Source organism: Conger conger, chromosome 12 (genome assembly GCF_963514075.1).
Source record: "Conger conger chromosome 12, fConCon1.1, whole genome shotgun sequence".
In the NCBI taxonomy this organism is placed as follows: Eukaryota; Metazoa; Chordata; class Actinopteri; order Anguilliformes; family Congridae; genus Conger; species Conger conger.
In genome coordinates this window covers 35794825-35813740 of record NC_083771.1, presented here as the reverse complement: position 1 = coordinate 35813740, position 18916 = coordinate 35794825, and the positions used below count along the sequence as shown (strand labels likewise).

General features: G+C 37.6%; 1 protein-coding gene across 1 annotated transcript in view; it reads right to left on the bottom strand.

The window, feature by feature from the left end:
* cntnap3 (contactin associated protein family member 3) overlaps window positions 1–18916 on the bottom strand; it is a 112139-nt gene that overhangs the window by 33318 nt on the left and 59905 nt on the right. Inside the window, exons 6-11 of the mRNA XM_061262392.1 lie at window positions 15891–16075; window positions 15160–15300; window positions 12137–12398; window positions 11598–11747; window positions 9548–9719; window positions 91–197 (exon numbers count right to left, since the gene is read on the bottom strand). Coding sequence (XP_061118376.1) covers window positions 91–197; window positions 9548–9719; window positions 11598–11747; window positions 12137–12398; window positions 15160–15300; window positions 15891–16075 — 1017 coding nt within the window. The remainder of the gene's footprint in view (window positions 1–90; window positions 198–9547; window positions 9720–11597; window positions 11748–12136; window positions 12399–15159; window positions 15301–15890; window positions 16076–18916) is intronic.

The following is an 18916-nucleotide window of genomic DNA, read 5'->3' as shown; positions in this document are numbered from 1 at the left end:
TGCTGTATCAGAGATAAGTATTTGACCTTGACTCAAATCAGCCTTTTGTTCAGTGACTACTTCTGCATAAGGGATCGTTTATACACTTACAGCTGTGACATGTCGCTCCAATGTAGCCGGAGTTGGAGCAGTTGCAGTAAAATGTGTTCCAGGACTGTGTGCATTTCCCTCCATGTTCACAATAGCTGGGAGAGCATCTGAAACGACAAGGCCATTTTGTACCATTAGAAAGCACATCAATGTGAGTGGTTTTGAGTAAAAAGCCAAGAAAACCTTATCACCAAGAAAAGAGGGCAAACATCTGTTTGAATTTGGCCGATCTTTTAATTTTTTATCCATTCTGACATGTTGATATGTTTATGATCTGTAATTGCTTGGATTGCTTCAAAACTATGTCAATGCAACACATTAAGTCAGTCATATACAGTAGACTTTAGCTCTAAATCATGGATGTATTTCAGATTGCACTATTTAAAGATCTTAGTCTGGAGGGGCTTGGTCCGGCAGAGGGAGGAGGGGCAGTCTGGGCCACGCCTAATCTTTGCACACACACACTGTGGTTGCATTGGCCAAACAAACTATTTATCGAGTAGATGTGATTCCAAACTGCCATGCCTCTCCTTCAGACTGAGCCCAGCCACTGTACTTAAATAATGTGTTAATATCACCAGAGCTGGAAAACCTTTCAGCATACTGTTAAATTATGAAGAATAAATATATTAATATCATTACCTAAACCCCGTATTTCCACTTGACATTTATGAGGTCTAGCAATGAAATTTACAGTTGAATTGAAAAAAAAAATCTGAATACTCCTGTTGTGAGAGATAATGTCATTTCCAAATGAGACATGGATGAAGACATAATTGCATCAATTATGAATTTGCCCTCATGGATTCTCTGCATGAAAGGGCTTCACATGGTTATTAAAGAACATTCACCCAGACTGTCAGTCACTGTGCATTACTTGTTAACTTATGTTAATACAAGAAATATTGACATGTGTTCTACAGAGAAGTCATTAAATATAAAAAAAAAAAATCAAGTGTTATTCGGCATATAAAATAAAATACAGAAGCAAAGCCTGTGGATCATTTTTATGTTTGCTACATAAAATATTGCACAGCAAAGGAGACAAATGGCTTTTTGCATCACATGGTTGCCATCCATACAACTCCTATTGCTCAGACAGTTTCAAAATGGCCTTTCTGAACAGGGAGTTTAGCATCCCTAACGGAGCTTGAAATCATCCCCTTTCGGCAGCGACACATGGAGACTACCGAGCTGCATCGTAAGAGCCCAGAACTGACTGCTGTTCGACAGAAAGCTTTGTTCTCTATTAATGTATTGATGCCAAACATAAGCTTTACTTCTGTCAGCCATCAAAAGCTTACACTACCACTCTCCATGTGCCACACTTCTCCCTACACTGCCCCTGTGGACAGATCCGTCCCATCAATGGCAGGGGGGGAACACTATGAGATGCATACAGCAGCTTCACGCATTTAGAGACAGTTATTGTATCTCTACCTTTCTTTCCACATGCTAATTCTAGTGTCAAAGGGTTACCACCAGGGTGTTATGACCCAACCCATTGCCCTTCTCATTAATCACAGTCTGGCCCTTCTCCTCTGACCTCTCTCATTAACAACGTGTTTCCGCCCACAGAACTGCTGCTCACCGGATGTTTTTTTTGTTTTTCACACCATTCTAAACTCTAGAGACTAATGTTTTGCGTGAAAATCCCAGGAGATCAGCAGTTGCAGAAATACTTAAACCAGCCCATTTAGCACCAACAATCATGCCAAGGTCAAAATCACTGAGATCAATTTTTTCCCCATTCTGATGGTTGATGTGATGGTTAACTGAAGCTCCTAACCCACATCTGCATGGTTTTATGCATTGCATTACTGCCACATGACTGGCTGATTATATGATCACAGGACTAAGTCGGTGTTCCTAATAAAGTGCTCTGTGAGTATAAGTCACTCTGTATAAAAGCATCAGCTGAATTTAAATGTAAATTGTAAATTGCAAATTGCATTCAGATACCTTTCTACACACTATTGTAAATGGCTGTTATTTATGCATTTGTGGTCTTTCTGTTAGCTTGAACGATTCTGCGCCTTCTCTTATTAAAAAGACCCAAGGTCTCTTCTGTTTACCTGTTGCAGGATTCTCTGTAAATTCTAGAGACTATAGTGCAAGAAAATCCAAGGTTTTTCAGAGAAGTTTCACAGATTTTGTTGTCAACAACTATAACACGGTCAAAGTTGCTTAGATTATGCATCCTGTCTAAACCTCTAAACCTCTAAACCTCTAAAATGCATGCTTTATATACTGAGCTGCAACCACATGATTTCTCTTTGCACCTATTAATCAATTCTGTCAACAGGACTACATAATTAAGACACATAATGCGCTAGGATTGAGGTCTGTTTCAATGCTGAATGATAAGCGATTGGCAAAGGTGCTTTCTGCTCCCACTCTCGAAGGTCTCAGCAGAATGACCGCAATCACAGTGGTGTAACACATAGACCTGTCACTGCAGAGCAGCCAGTAACTGAGAGACAGTCATGGCAGGCCACAAAATGAACATCTATTTGTTTGCAGGGCCTCCAGGCGCTCCATGATTTAAGCCGCATCAGTGGGTCTGGGAGACAGTGGACCCAATTCAGTAGCAGCCAGCATACAGTACCACACCTAACAGCATGGCCTTATTATGCATGTGTCTGCACGATACGGGAAATAACTTAGACAACAGGGTATAATTTTAGGTGTTTGGGAGGAGTGATCATGCTAAAATTCAGTCAAATCTGAAAGCAGTTATTTTCTGCATGAAGTGAAGAAGTGCAGAATTAATATTATGTAACTCCAGTTATCCAGAATGTGTCCAGGAACATATATTTTTAAGAAATGGAACTGCCAGATCAATCTGAATTCCCATATCCTCCAGAGATACTGTCATTTATTTTGTCACCTGCAGGGGTCTCAGGTCAAAATCTCAGGAACCATATAATAACCATATATTCTCCTATACTGAAACCTACACTACAAGCAATGTGCAATAACAATACAATGAACAACATGCTTTTTGTCATCCAAGAAAGAAAAAAATGAAATACTTTTTTTTGTTCCTACTGCGTCTCCGGAGGTTATACAAGACTAGTGATAAGCACCAGTACAATATTTTTGGTGGGCAATTGTTGAAAATGTAAATAGGCATAACAACAAAGTCATGTCATACTTGTATTTGCCAAAGACAGGTGTGACAGTCTATTCATTCAACAATTAACAAGCTGTGTCTTTTGTCATTGTGATGATCAGTCAGGTGACACTTCCAAGCTGAATGCATGTGTGCACACTTCTCTCCATGCCAGACTATGACACTGCCATCACTTGTTGAAGTGTGTCTGACAACCAAAGACATGCTACCTAATGGGTGAAATGAGTTTCCTTGAACAAGAGTGCTTTAATCTCAAACTGCAGACTCGGCTGAATCTCAAAGACGCCGTAGCTGTACTGTACCGAAAAGGGTATACTTTCAGCCAATCTTCATGCTACAGGCCAGCTTGTAACATATTAAAATGTGCAGCTACGGGACCAGTTAAATATAGAATATAAGATGCCAGTAAAAGTGTTCTACTGATTTGTAAAGTTTATGAATATGCTGTTAATGTGGCTTGGATTAGCGGCTTATACTCTCGGTGCATAGGCACATTTCTCAGAAGCAAATCTTCCCAAATCCACCACAGAGCAATGGTAATGTTTAGGTCTGGTACAGGCCTTGATAATTCATAAGTTTCAGAACATTTCTTCTTGCAAGTGCTGAGATCACCATACTAAATATGTTCAGAATTAGAAGACCGTTTGCCACTGAACAATGACATAATGTTTCCAACATTATCACTTGGCTTGAGCAGGACCAAACTGTTATGACAAAAAAAGTAAAAGGAACAAAGTTCTTTTTCTGCATTTAGACCAGTTACCATTTTAAGCGTAAACAAATTGTAGATACAGCATATTTGTTTTAGGATTCCGTGCCGGATCTCTTCTGTCCTTCACATGGGTGCACAAGACTGTCATTGACTAAATACCCTATGCAATAAATACAATCACATTCTTAATATGATATATGAAATCAATTTACATATTATATCCAGCCTAGTATATTCAGGTGGGACTTTATCCTTCTTATGATGCCCACTCAGGAAGATTTGGCGTTTGGTCATTCAGAGACCATGTAGCTCCTAAAAGCTGTGTGTCAAAGTACATGTCAACCAAACTGCCTGCTTAGTTCGGCTGCCAGACAAAAGTGAACTATCATTACAGAATGGATTTGAAATGTTTGACTTTAAACCATAGCACATCACAACAAACAAAAACATCGACCTGTCTCTGGCCAGCTGTATCCGCAAATGTCTTTGTAACCCAATTATTTCACAAACATTAACTAACCGTTATGCCTGTATCTCTATGTATTACTTATTAAATGCTGTTGATTCCAGCTGATGAACTACTGTGCAACAGCATATTTCTTGTATTCCAGCACATTCCTTTCAATGCTGTCTAAATATTTGCCCCTACATGTTTCAATGATATGGCTTGCCCGGGCTCCCTGACACTCCAGCACCTGGGGATCATGGACAGTAATTGCTGCGACCGGACAATTGTAACGCTCGGAAGGAAAAGGCTTGGCATATTTTTGTTAAGCTGCAATCGATTAAAATTTAATGGCCCTTATCCGAGCATTGTCCCTAAAGGACTAATCTCTGAGAGATCAGGTAACACGGCAGTATTGCTATGGAGCAGATCATGTTCAGGAATCTTAAAAGAGACTTCTAGGGTAAGTCCAAAATGTATTATGGCCACAGCATTCACCAAAATGGATTTTAATACCATAACACATCCATCATCCTTTAAATTCAAAAAGGTTTAATGTCATACAGCATTATCTTCTGAGCATTTTTCATCATTCTGTATTACACTCGAAAACTGGAAACATTGTGAGATGGGAGCTAATTTGTCAAACAAGTGCCGGCTCTTGCCTTATGCTAAGTTCACTGAGAGGGCAACATCATCCTGCTCATCAGCTACACTTACTGCTAGCAGTGATTTGCATACAACCTTTAACCCCTTAAGTATCACCTGTTTTCTTAACACAAGCGTGAAAATGACATACCCAAGATTAAATGGTTACTATTCTTGACGATAAGGCCTTCTGGAAGGTAATCCTTTGGGGTTTGTTTTCCAAGAGTCAGAATAATTTTAAGTATTACAATGTTACAGAAGCTCAAACAGTGGAATTGGTAAAAAAAAAAAATTCTCACTGAAAAGATTTTCTGTCTTTGAGTAGATGCAGATTATTGTGGTGGTGCCTGGGACGCTTAGAAACACAATGAAGCCATAGACAAAACACTGAACAAATCCACTTTCAGATTTGATGACAATATCTCGAAAAATAAGCATTCTGCTATTATTTATAATCTATGTCTAGGCAGTTTTCCAAAAAGGACATTTGGAGACTCCAAAAGGACAAACAAAATTATATTATGGGTATTTTGCTTACCAAAGTATACAACTTTTTATCCTGAAAAAAAGTGTTTGCACTTCCCCCCACCTGTCACCCTCTCCCTACCTCCCCCTCTCACTGTGCTCTCCTCAGACAGCTACAAGTCAAGAAGATTGTAAAGAATAAGTACAATAATCACATCTTGTATACTAATATATTGATTAAGGGCCATTGATTGAAGTTTTTGCCAAATACCCAACCCCCATCAATAAGTCAAACACATTCTACAATTTCACATGCTATTTATTATTCAAAAGCAGGCTTGCTACTTATTTATAAGCATACTAATAATAAAATATATTGAGAATGTATTTAGATGCTCAGTGATATAAAAAGCCAAAGGCTGTCAACAAATATTTACTCGAGATGCTAGAAAGACAAGAGATTTCTTGGAAGTCCTCAAAAAGAAGTCCTCTATTTAGATCCAGGCATCGCAAAATATTTTTTTTTCCTGTAAAACATCAACCTTTTTGGCCATAAAATCTCAAGAACTGTTTTTGCCGAAGCATAATAGTTTCAGTGTGCGTATTGAAAATGCTACAGTTTCGTTACGCATGGGAAAAAATGCTGTGTTGTTTCATGCAAGCCTAACAAACTATACATTGTTGGAAACATAATGCCATTTGCTAAAATGCTTCTCAGTCATAATTTAAATACCTTACCACTAGCCGGTTCTAGACTGAACTGAAGTTATACTTTTTTTGCTCACGGATGCAGTTCACACCTTTACTGTGCACCTATATTACCGATACTGGTCAGAGAAGCTTGTACACGGGCTCTTCATGTTCCAGAGAGCCTATACAAAAAGTATATAATAGTATTCCTATGCACTTTTGTAAGAGTATCCAATGGCGAACCAGACAATAATTATAATTCTTCCATAGACATTCTAAGTAAACAATGTTAAAATGTTTTAGCATTATTATGCATTGGGTTTCCTGGACTCATGCCATGAAAAGGACACTGAAATGACCTTATTTTGCATAGTATACGGATTTACAAAATGCAGAGAAGGCAAGGTCCACCAAGCTTGTTTTACCAGCCTCATGTTACAAAATAAGGCACTGTTGCCGCTAAAGCAATGGCATGTTAAAATAGGTTATACAGATAGAAGTGTGAGTTTTAATGCTTTCAATTGGTATATCCTGTTACCATTGTGATTAATAACTGCACTGTGAAAAAGGAATTCATGCAACAACAAAAAAAAACGCCAGCCCAGCCTTTAAAGGGGTTAAGAAAGATTATAGAATATTATAAATGTTAAATCATTTATTTTCAATATCATAAGGGTCATTATTGAAGGTTAATTAAAGTTTACAGTGACTTATTACAGCATTTTTTTTTTTGGGGGGGGGGGGGGGGGTTTGGAACACACAAAAGCATTGTGTAATAGGGTCATTTCTCTGGAAGATTCTAGACGACTGGACTGTCTAATTCAAAAGTTGCAAAATGATCCGAAATTGCCGAGTTTGGGGGTAGCTGTACTCAACATCCAAAATAAATTGCTCACCATGGAGAGGCAAGAAATGTTAGCAAAACTGTCTTTTGTGTGGAATAAAATGTTCGACATTTTCCAAGAATACATCAAGGAGCTCATGCGTATGGAAGCTGAAATTGTAATTATATGAAGGAAGATTCAAGTAAACAGGTTTTCCAGACGCACAAATGTGAGTATGCAGCACTTGAGGATGCTTTTTTTTCTCAAAACTGCTCCTTTAGTATAATATATAGTCGGCAGCTGTGCCATGCAATTATATATTTTTTCCCAGATGCTCTCTGTACAACCATCAAATGAATAACCTTCTGAATGGTAGTTGCTCCTATGGAAAGTCTGCTGCTTGAAACTGACAGAGTGTATCTAGTTCACACAGAACCAGGAGTGTAACCATTTACCACATGTCTAAGTGTATGGATTAGAACACACCCTAAGAGAAAATCTTTTTGGAGATCCTTATATGTGAACAAATAATGAGACATCCACCATACCAGTATGTTTCTCACATATAATTTATGGACTAAGCATATTGACCAAAATGTTAAAATCAGTGGCTGTCAAAATGTTATTTTATTTTGATATTAAGAGATTTTCTCTCCCGTTTTATCTTTCTATCCCACCTCAGAATACTGGATATAATTTGCAGTCCCATCCCTTCGCTGCATCCTCTGTAAATTGAGAATAGCGCAGACAACTATGTGTTTTTTTCCCTCTGCAACTCACCACTGAGCAACACAATCATTGCAGCAGACATTACTTATGCAGACAGCACAGACTGAAGACTGCAGTAGGCAATGAATTCCTTGCTCGCTGAAACCCACCCTACCTGGGAGATGATACGGCCAGTGCTATATCTGCAAGGCTGCCAGCCAGATGGTGCTGCATTCTTCAGGATTAGATTTTGGATGCTGGATCGCATTGCCACACAAAGGTCTAGAGCAGGGGTGCATGACTCCTGTCCAGCAAGGCCAGTGTGCATGCTGGTATTTGGCGCTTCAGCACTTAAGTGCTTAATTTAAGACCTTGATTGGCTAAAGAGTCCACATTCGTGGCTTCATGGGCTAAATTGCCTTCTGATTGAAAGGAAAGCACAGACCCTGCTGACACTGTGACCCTTAAAGACTGGAGTCGTTCACCCTGATGTAGTGCTTTCATAAGCCCCCCGACAGCCTAATAAAAGCATGTGCTCTGAAATTTGCTGGATAAAATTAAGGATGAAGTGCAGTTAGATTGAACAGAGGCCACAGTCTCTTTGATCTGAAGCATGGCCCTGCTAATGCAGGTGATCTGTGATCATGATACAATAGATACCTTGTCCAGAACAAGATGGGAAAACAACAACAAAACAATAATACCCTAAAATCCAAAGGCAATTTGAAACACACCAGCACAGTGAGATGTAACAAATCTCATACGGGGGTGGTATCGCAATGTTATTTTCAAAGTATTTCTTCTGCTGTGCAATAACTCTAAATTTCATATGGTCCACTGCTTGTGTTTTCTGCTGATTTGTCTTCTGTGTGATTTGCCTGACCACAGTAATCTCATCCTCTTTTTTTCCACTGTCGCACTTCGTAGATAAATTGTGTTTTCAAAAGGTACATCTCTCTTCCGCAAGTTTCCTCCAAGTTCAGAGGGGAAAATTACTTTCAAGACACAAATGGAAGTTCAGGAGCATCAAGTTCATTCACCCCTGTCATTAATGCAAAAGCAACTCTATTAAATAATTGGTAATTACAGCGATGTAAAAGTGACATTAGAATAATTGCTTTTTTGTCAATATTTAATCAGACATTCTAAGATAAGTATGCACGAGTTGTGCGTGGTAGTTTTACAGCTCTGGTGGCACTTGATTGAGGAGTAATTGTTGCTATGCTTTTTGATTCAGAGTAGCTTCCTTCTAGAGGGAAATTCAGGTCACTGCAAGTAAACACTGCGCCTGCAATTACCATATTATTACTCCTTTATTCTGAGCTGTGAAGTAAAATAAACGCACTCACATATTTCAGAGGAAAATGACACCTATCAAATGACCTAGAAGTATAAATATACACTCACTGAGCACCTCATTAGGAACACCTGTACACCAACTTATTCATCTGATTATTTAATCAGCCAAATGTGTGGCAGCGGTGCAATGCACACAATCACGCTGATGCGGGTCAGGAGCTTGCAGAGAACAGTGAGCTGCAGCGAGCTGCAGTTCGCAGAAACACCTTATTAATGAGAGCGGCCTGAGGAGAAGGGTCAGACTGTCAAAGTTGACAGGAAGGTGAAAGTAACACAAAAAACTGCACATTACAACAGTGGTATGCAGAACAGCATCTCTGAACCACAACCTCAAAGTCTAATAAATACCTAATAAAGTACAACAGTAATACATCCAGACATACAGATATACACCAATCTGGCAGACACCACAGACAAACAAATGGCAAATGGAACTTTGTACATTAAAGCACAAAATTCTGACTACTTACCTATCAATGATCCCACATAAGTCCATTTGCAAGTCACTGAAATTACCCATGATTCTTTGTTGCACCTTGATTAAGTCCACAGCACTATTGTCAATGTATATTTGCTGCATACATCCTTGAAAATTATTGAATGGGTTTCTACAATATTGTTTATTTTTGTTTTCAGGACAACCTGTAAAGCAAATGCCAATCATAATCATATCAAAACTGGCGTAAGAAATACATTCATGCACTAAACACAATACCTTTTTGTTCATATTACAAGGGTATTTAATACATCATGTTCTGTAGGACATAAATCACATTGTGTACATACAGGAGAATAAATGGCATGCCAGCGGTTGTGAGTGGGGAACGCAGGGGGCTGTTAACTACCTCTGTGATATATTCTTGTGTATGTGCTGTCCATTTAGAGCCACCAGCTGTCCATCCTTTGTTATATACAGTGTAGTTAAATGCTATAAAAGGCACGGTAAATCTCTTATCCGAGTTGATTTTACATTGAACATTTTGTTGTGTGGAATTGTTCTTGCGGATATTGAGGGCAAAAATCCTTGTATAATTTGTGATGCAAAGGACACGGAGCAGTACTGAAATATCCTGTCAGAAGACCGCATGTGAAAATCAACAATTTTTACACAATTTAGGGAAGTATGCTGCTATAATAATTAATACATATTTGTGTGTAATAGAATAGAATGTTTTAGCTGCTTAACTGTTGCATGTATCTAATGGTATTTGATACAGTTGAATATGATTTGAATATCCCTTTTATCTGCGGTATTCCTTCATTTGGAATGCTTACGATTAGGTTACACTGTATATACCACCATATTTACAACTGCTGTTTTACTACCATGCAGGTGTGACCTCTTAAACACAGTTTTACTGTGTCTAGATGCATAGTCACACATTCATATCATCACAGCCCCAGGCTAATGCCACTATGGAGTAAGGGTACTATAATTGAAACTACTTATCTTGAATTTGACCCATTTTGTGTACTTTCAAGAGTTACCTAATGGGGACATTACAGCAGCCCTGCTAACATTTGGTACATTTACTCATAAGCAGGTTGCAAATATAGTGGCGAGGTCTGTCTATTTATGATACGTATTTACAATTAAAGATACAGTCAGGTCCCCATGGCACCCGTGATAAAGGCTGTAGAAACAATTTTTCAGTATAATCAAACAAAATAACACATAACACAACCAGAACAACAACTGTTGAGAAAAAGCAACCAATTGTCCCAATACATCCCATCCCAACAAACTGTCCCAATACATTTCAATTTAACCATATTAAACCACATTCTGTCACAACAATGTCAAGGATGTACAATTGTTCAAATGAACACTCTTGGTCTTTCTCAATAAAATGTGTAGAATTTATATACAAAAGCCAATCATAATGGTATTTCTGCTGAACAATGTATACGGTGTCCAATAGCTGCCCACTAATAGCCCGCTGTCAACACAGCTGTTGGTCTGCCAGCATTTTGCAAATCGGCACTGCAGCAGTCTGCTAGCAGGCAATCGAAATGAGGCTCATCTGTTAAGAGCAGGCTCTGATCTGTTCTATCTGGTGAAGGGTTCTGTGTCCAGCAGACTGCTGTCATACCAATTTTCCAAACAGCGGCTGTGGCCGATGGCAGTCCAGTGGTACTTACTTGCTTGGTTGTATGTATTATTTTATTATTATTTTAAGACCATTGAAAGCGAGTAATGTAGACCTGTCTGGCAATGTGAAATTGAGGTCAAAGGTATAAGTCTCAGCCAAGATGCTTGAGACATGACTCTGATGCTAAATGACTCAATAGCCTTTAGAAAATCATATAGGTGGAAAAGAGAGAACTGCTTTCTCTACATTAGCTTCATTTTGAGATAGCTTATTGCAGTGTCTGTTCTCTCCTTGGCCTTGGGAGAAGTCATATGTTGTACATTCACCATAGCAAAATTACTGCGGGAAACCTTCAGGATACAAAATAACTAGATATCAGTGCTTTGACCATGTTCAATATTGTATGATGAATAGTTTAAATCCTTACCTCCAAAAAATAAATTGTTGCCAGAAGCAACATGGAAAGGTGAACTTGTATGTGCAGCAGACCCTGCGTCTTTGTCCACAGTTAAGCTTGCTCGACCTCTCCTTGAATGTAGTTCCACAGAATGCCATTGTCCATCATTTAAGCCAAACCCTGGGAACATTTAAATTGATGTTTTGAAAGATGGGGGAAAACCCAACTAAATTACTAAAAATGCCACTGAATTACACATTGTGACATTTGCTTGACATTTTGTTTACTTTGGATGTGCTTATAGATGAGAGTGATGCTTTATTTCAAATAAGTTTCAAATGTAACAAGTTTAAAGTAACAAATGCAGTCTCACTTTTATTATGTACTAGGTTACTGAAAAAATATGCAGGTTTTATGACATATGAGGACATATGAATTCATCCCACTAGGGTATTCACAGTAATGAATGAAATACATTTCTACACACACTGAGGGCAATACTGGGTAAAATATGTGGGTAAAATAATTCATTACACATTTTAAAATGAGTAGCATGCTGATGATATTACCTGCTGTAGCATCGGCCAAAATTCTTCCAGACTTAGAAATTTGTAATTTGACTTTGCCCTCACTGAGGTAAAGCCACAAGCTTCCTGCGTGCTGATGCATTTCAGTAGTCATCAGAAGACCTGCTTTGTTCCAAGTCCTAAAATGCAGGCTGACTGACAAACTCTCCTTCTGAAGAGGCCCTGGTAACTGCAGGTAGCTCTCAGAGCCTAGGAATGTCACTGGAACGTCAGCAGGCTCAGAGCAAGCAAATGTAACATTACCCTGAAAGTACACATATTAATTACTTCCAGGTGAAGTGAGCACAAATGTGTCTTGACAGCTCATGGCGGTTAGGGTTAAAGCTAAAGAATATCCTGAAGAAGGGCAATTAATATCATAGTAATGACATTAATCAACCTTGTAGAAATTAGATCCACATGGCCGTGCCTCATTTGAATGTGATGCTGTTGTGAGCACCAAATCGGGTAAAATCTGAACTAATGACTATGGCATTGTGTCAGTAACTGCACCTTCTGTACCAAGTTGAAGTGTACAATGCACCTCACTTATACAATCAGATCTTTAATTGCAAAGGCCAGAGCCAGTTAAGTGGTTCAAGCATTGCGTCTGCTGTAACCCACCTTGGCTAAGCCTTGGTTACTCTCTCACCTGTGAACATCAATACGATTGATTTGATTTTACTTATATTATATTCTCCCTTGTGTTCTCATTGTCACAGTTGTATGTATATCTATCTATCTCTCACCTATAATTTTTAAGACCGTTTTCAGATTAGCATCTCTAGTTTGGGAACTGCTGATGCATATCTTGATGTGAGGTATTTAAGGTCATTATGAACTAAAACAAAAAATGACAGCCTTAATTTGTATCACTACTGATTGTGGACATCACTAAAACAGAAGGAAGGATTCTGACATTTCTCAGTGCCGTGCAGCACAGTGCCATTTTCAAACTGGTTCTTCACAACCAAAGTGATTATCTGTGTTGTAAAGGTCAAATATTTCATACACTTTTGGAAGGTCAAGAACCCATAAAGTCAGCTAAACTGAATACCTGTAATAAAGTATAAAGTATCATAAAAAAGCTATTAGAGGTTAAAAGACTGCTTTCCTGACTATTTTTATCTTTGTCTTTTAAGGTCTGCTTGTTCCAATAAAGTGTCTTCGACTGATAGCAACTGACTTATTGATTGCTGACATTAAAAACCTGCACTATAACAAACCCTTTGATTTTCTTCCAAAAAGTCTCTCTATTGCATGTTTTATTTCTTGCTGTGAACAGGAAATGTCTTGGTATTTAAAAACAGCAGAATAACTGTATCACTTTCGAAAGGGCTAACAATTTGTGCTCATACAGTAGTTGCTAAATCCCAATGTGCTATTGAAAAGAACAAATACATTTTTTTCCCAATTTTAGGATGGATGTTTGTTCACAATCCATCTCAGATATACAACAAGGATAGTGATTTTTAGAACTAATAAATGGATACTTTTTCTCAAAATGACAGCATATAACTGTAACATATCCATGGTATATGACCTACTCTCCAACGTGCTGTTCGGTTGCCCTGGTGGAATACAATAAGCTGAGGATATAGCCATGTGAAATAGTGTCCGATTATGTACTCCAATTGATTGTGCTGGAAGTTCAAAATATTTAATGAAGCAAAAATAATTTGCAAACCTTTTATACAAAGATACAAGAAATACATCAAACCTCAGAATAAATGCAGTATGAAACCTGATGCAGCAAATGGACTTTGGCACAAATATATCCAAATAGTTAACTCAGCAACATGGACTAGGCATTGTTATTGGAATTCGGTCCTGCATATTTTCCCACAAGACTTTTTAGGCAAATGGGTACGTAATGGGCAAAGGGCTGCTGAGTTATTCAAATCCTCGCAAAACGCTTTCATGAAACCAGCCCCAAATATCCAGTTGGTATTCTTGACACCCACAAATTTGTCAGTTTAATTTAACGACTCGTTTTGAAAGTCGGTAAGCCAGGTCTTATGGATAAATACAAAACAGAACACTGCCGGCACCTGATTGGTTAGCGAATATGTTATATGTAATATGTAAATGACACATCTACTCTACTCCTCTACCCACCTCAGAACATATTTTTTCAGAGTAGTGTAGAAGGCGGAGCCAGGCTGAATACGCCAGGTTCCACAGACTTAACAGCTTGACTGCACATTTATCACGTGTTGTTTTCTGTTGTTTCACAATAGACCAGCACCTACTAGTCTCCCAAATCTTGTTTATATTCACATTTACATCATGAACTTGATTGTGTGTAGTAATATGTAGTAGTTATGTATGCATTTATTAGTTACAAATGTGTATACGCAACTTCATTGGATACAATCCGTAGCTTTCCCTAGCGGGACACGACTAAAGCTGAAGTTCTGAGCTGTCTCGTTGTCATGGAAGTGGCTGTTAGCCGCACAGCACATTCTGGCTGTACTATTCAGTTTTGTATAGTTTTGGTTATGGTGGAAGATATATGTTTTTTGTTAATGCAGCACCATTTCTGATTCTGATTACTTGTTTGGATTATGTTAACTACCGACAATCAACCAAATTTAAGATCCAGTTTAAAAAATGCAGAAGTATTCCTTTAAGTCAGTGGAAGGCTGTCTATTGAGCCTGGTATCAAATCTAAACAATCAGTGTCTAGAATTCCAGCATCCTTTTTCTGAATTTACTGAAATACAGTCAGATGTGCCTCAATTTGCCACTATTCTAATAGTGCTAACATTTCACACTTGTGTCTGACTGTGAAATTAGGATGCATTGTTTAGAACATTGAAGTCAAAAAAGGATAGTATGCCTTTGAATTTCATATTAAATATGTGCATCAGTCTCATGAAATGACTTTATCTAGCATAAACAAAGCAGCTCAATAAACAATAAACAAACCAGCAATTCACCGGTCAGCAAAAAATGAAAATGGTTTCTCACTTGAGGTCTAACTGTAGATCACTTTGACAAAAATAGTAATTTTGAAAACATACCGAGGCCGTTATGTGGTGCTTGAGTTTTGCCAAATCTATCACATTGACATCATTATAGAGCAAGTTCTCCAGGCACCCATGGAAGTTTCTCTTAGAAAATGTTCTTGATTTCCAATGGCCTGGGATGCCTCCAAAGCTGAGCTTAGGAAATAAGAATATTGCAATGTTAAATTTCAATAACACATCCTTTTTAACATAGCAATTATAATTACAATAGTTATACATTCATAAAAATATAATATACACTATTTTAAATAATGTACTATTGAGAGACCCATGGAATTAATGGAATGACTTATTGTGGCAACCTTGGTCCTCACCTTATTTGCTAATGTTTATTAATGTTCAATATAATGTACTTATGGATATATCTATTATGTATTAGGTTCAAGAGGTACCAGCTCTATAGTGCATTAACCAGAATTAAAAATAATAGACACAAAATTATGTTAAAAATCTTCCAATTGTAGCACGGATATTCTGCTACTTTATTTCTACTTTAAGCAGCGCATTAACATTCACTCTTCTTCACAGTAACAAAAGGCAAAGAATTGCAGCTCAAAAGTTCACCAGTTCAGTGTAAACAGTAAACAGAAAGCAACAGGATCCTATCAGATATCCACCTCTTGACCCATTAACAGATTGTGCGTGTGAGACAAAAAAATATCATAGCACAATACATGAACACATTGCAAAGTATACTACACAAGAACAGGTTAAGGACAACACACCTCATTATTAATGTCAGAGTAGGTGAAGTCTCCATTTATTTTAAACTGATGCGTACTCTTGTCCACAGTGAAGTTAACGCGTCTGTTAATACGTTCAATAACCACAGAGTGCCAATGTTGGTCATCAAGTAGACTTCCCAGTGTCACCAAGTTTTGATTCTCTGTAGACATGGACTTTGTTTTGCCTGTAAAAATATACATTACATAATGAAATGGCATTATGGCAATTTTATGGACATGACATGATTGCCAGGCAAATATTTCACTGAATTACCCAGTTCAATATCCTCACAGACAGAGATAGCGCAGTCGGAAAGAACATGATAGAGAATATTTTATTTGAACCTCAGTGTGAAGGCTTTGTTACATCAGCAAGCTACAGTGGTGTGTCTATCAGTTGTACAGTATTTGTGTAGAACTAAGCACTTTCACCAAGGGAATCGTGGCATTGCATCAGCCTCCAGAATCCTCTCACACATTAAAAAATACAAGACAACTGATACCACAAGACAATGCATAAACACAGAAACTCAGTGACCACAAAATTGTTGTTTAAGAATAAAAATAGAACAACATAATACAAATTTTAAGAAGAATAAAAATACTCTTAAAATAGTACTGTGTAAATGGCAATACACAAGTGGTTCAAATAATACGCACAGTGCAATCGATTTACATATGATTTAAAGTATTTGTTTAGTAGTAGTAGTGCTGTAGTATAAACGCCACTTTTTACTGATGAATAAACAAGATTATACACACTTGAGCTACAGTAAGTAGTCCAGGAGATCAATTTTTTCACAAAATAAAATTGATTTGTCTTAGGCATTTAAAAACCAGTGAAATTGTAGAGGAATCGTGGGTAAGGCAAACCAATGATTGAGGAGAGTCCTGTGTCACTTTCATTTTAAGTGAGTTTGTGAGATTAGCACGGTAACAAATGTAAGCATTCAGGAAAATTGCCAATGATAATGATAATTTTTATCTTTCCTGTGCTGAATTTTTTATTTTTTTTTACAACATAAAATGTTCTGTCCTGTTCCGTGACTGGGAAATACAATGAAGGCGGGAGCAGCAGAGAAGTGATCCTGTGCCAGGAGATGAGTGCTGTGATCCTGCCCATGGAAATTGATGCATGGATGACTGCATTTCTTGCACCCCAGTGTAAGCGCTGCACACATTTTGTGTACATTTTCATTTGGACAATTCAATGTCGCCTCTCATCAGATAAATTTAGAGAGCTGAGGGAAATGCTGACCAGCTGCCTGCTTTCAACATTTCCCCTGCAAGAATTAAATATCAGCACTGAAAATACCCTCTCCTTGTACACCAGTGTGTTATAAAGAGCAATTCTCCAAGCTAATATGAATTCAAAAATTATGGCAGTCAAGCACATGGTTAGAATATTTTTGAGTTGATATTTCCATTTGTGCATTCACTTCTTCATCCAAGTTTGTTACTACATTTAGTAATGCATTAATCATTTCTTGAAATGTTCCCAAATGAATGGATTATAATGCAAATTTGAACGTCAAACTGACCTGCCACAATAAATAAATACATACTTATTTAACTATCAATCTAAATTCTAGATAATAACATACTAACGATTTCCAAGGTTTGTCTCTGACTGGGATGCTTTCAGTTTTGTGAATACGGATTTATATTTAAATGCAAGACATGCCTTACCAAACAGTGTAAGGCATCCTTTAGTTGAACCAAGGCTTGGTGAAAACCTTTTCAATCTTGCTGTTTTAATAGTCTGATGACCAGTGAAAAGGCAGTGGTCACCTTTGAAATCAACTCCCACTTTCTTAAGTACTTTTTTGTTGAAGTGCCAAATGTTTACAATGTTTTTGGCATTTCCCATGGATAAACGCCACAGATATTAACTTGTAAAGGGTAAAACAAACTTTTTCACCATTCAGTTGAAAGCCTAAAACTGAATACATTTTGAACACAAGGGGTACTCATGTCCCCTTCCACTAAGTTCACTCTAAAACGTTGATAGATAGAAAACAAAAGGCAATGGACTTGTAAAATGCAAGCTATTATGAGGTGTAAGAAATAGGGCTGTGCCGATCCATGATGGATCGAGGGATCGGTGACCTTTACGAGGGCTCGGCAATCTCTACTCTTAGAACTTTTTAAATAATACAAATTTTATTATTTATAGTAAAACCCTGCAATAGCGTGAATTTGGATATAACAGGATTGACGCTTGGCTCCCTTTTCCATTGTGACATTTATTATTGGAGAATCTCTTTAGACCTACATATGGTAACTGCCGCTACAGTACAGTTAGGCTACTGAAAACCAAAACAATGGTAAACTTCTGTCTATAGTCTATGTGAGTGTGTGTATGAAGTTAATATAGTAGAGGCAAACCGCACATCCAATGTAGGCGAGGTGAAAAAAGAAGAAAGCAATGCTAGAAAGTAAAAGGCTACCCACACACTTCTGCTAATATATTTATTAAAGTGAGCAAGACAACCAGTCGTATGCTTCATGTTTTTCAAAAATAGAATAAAGGTAAATTGAAGTAAATTTATCTAGCGTATAACCTAAGTGTCATTAAATAATAGACCATATGCCTAAATTAAATGAAATTAATCTTGCAGCATTTTCACTGGAATAAGGTAATTTTCCAATTTTGCCATTTTTTGATAAAAAATATTTCTGTTGTTTAATTTGGATATTAATGCAAGACATGAGTTTATCGTAGCTTGTGACGTAGCAATGGTGCCTATCACTGCAAGGTTAAATGTTTTTTTACCAAATGTTTGGATGATATACACTGCATCCAGTCGGCTATTATAGATGCTGGTTCTGTGGCAGTGTTTTTATTCAATATAGTGCTTCTGAAAATAATGCAATTAAGTCAAATTATCATGATAAAATAATGAAAACTAAGTTAAAAACAGATTGGTGCCATTTTTGAAAAAATGTGACCTGCACATTCTCCAAGACACCTAAAACCACTGCAACCTGTATATGATGTTTAAACAGTAGATCTCAATCTAAAA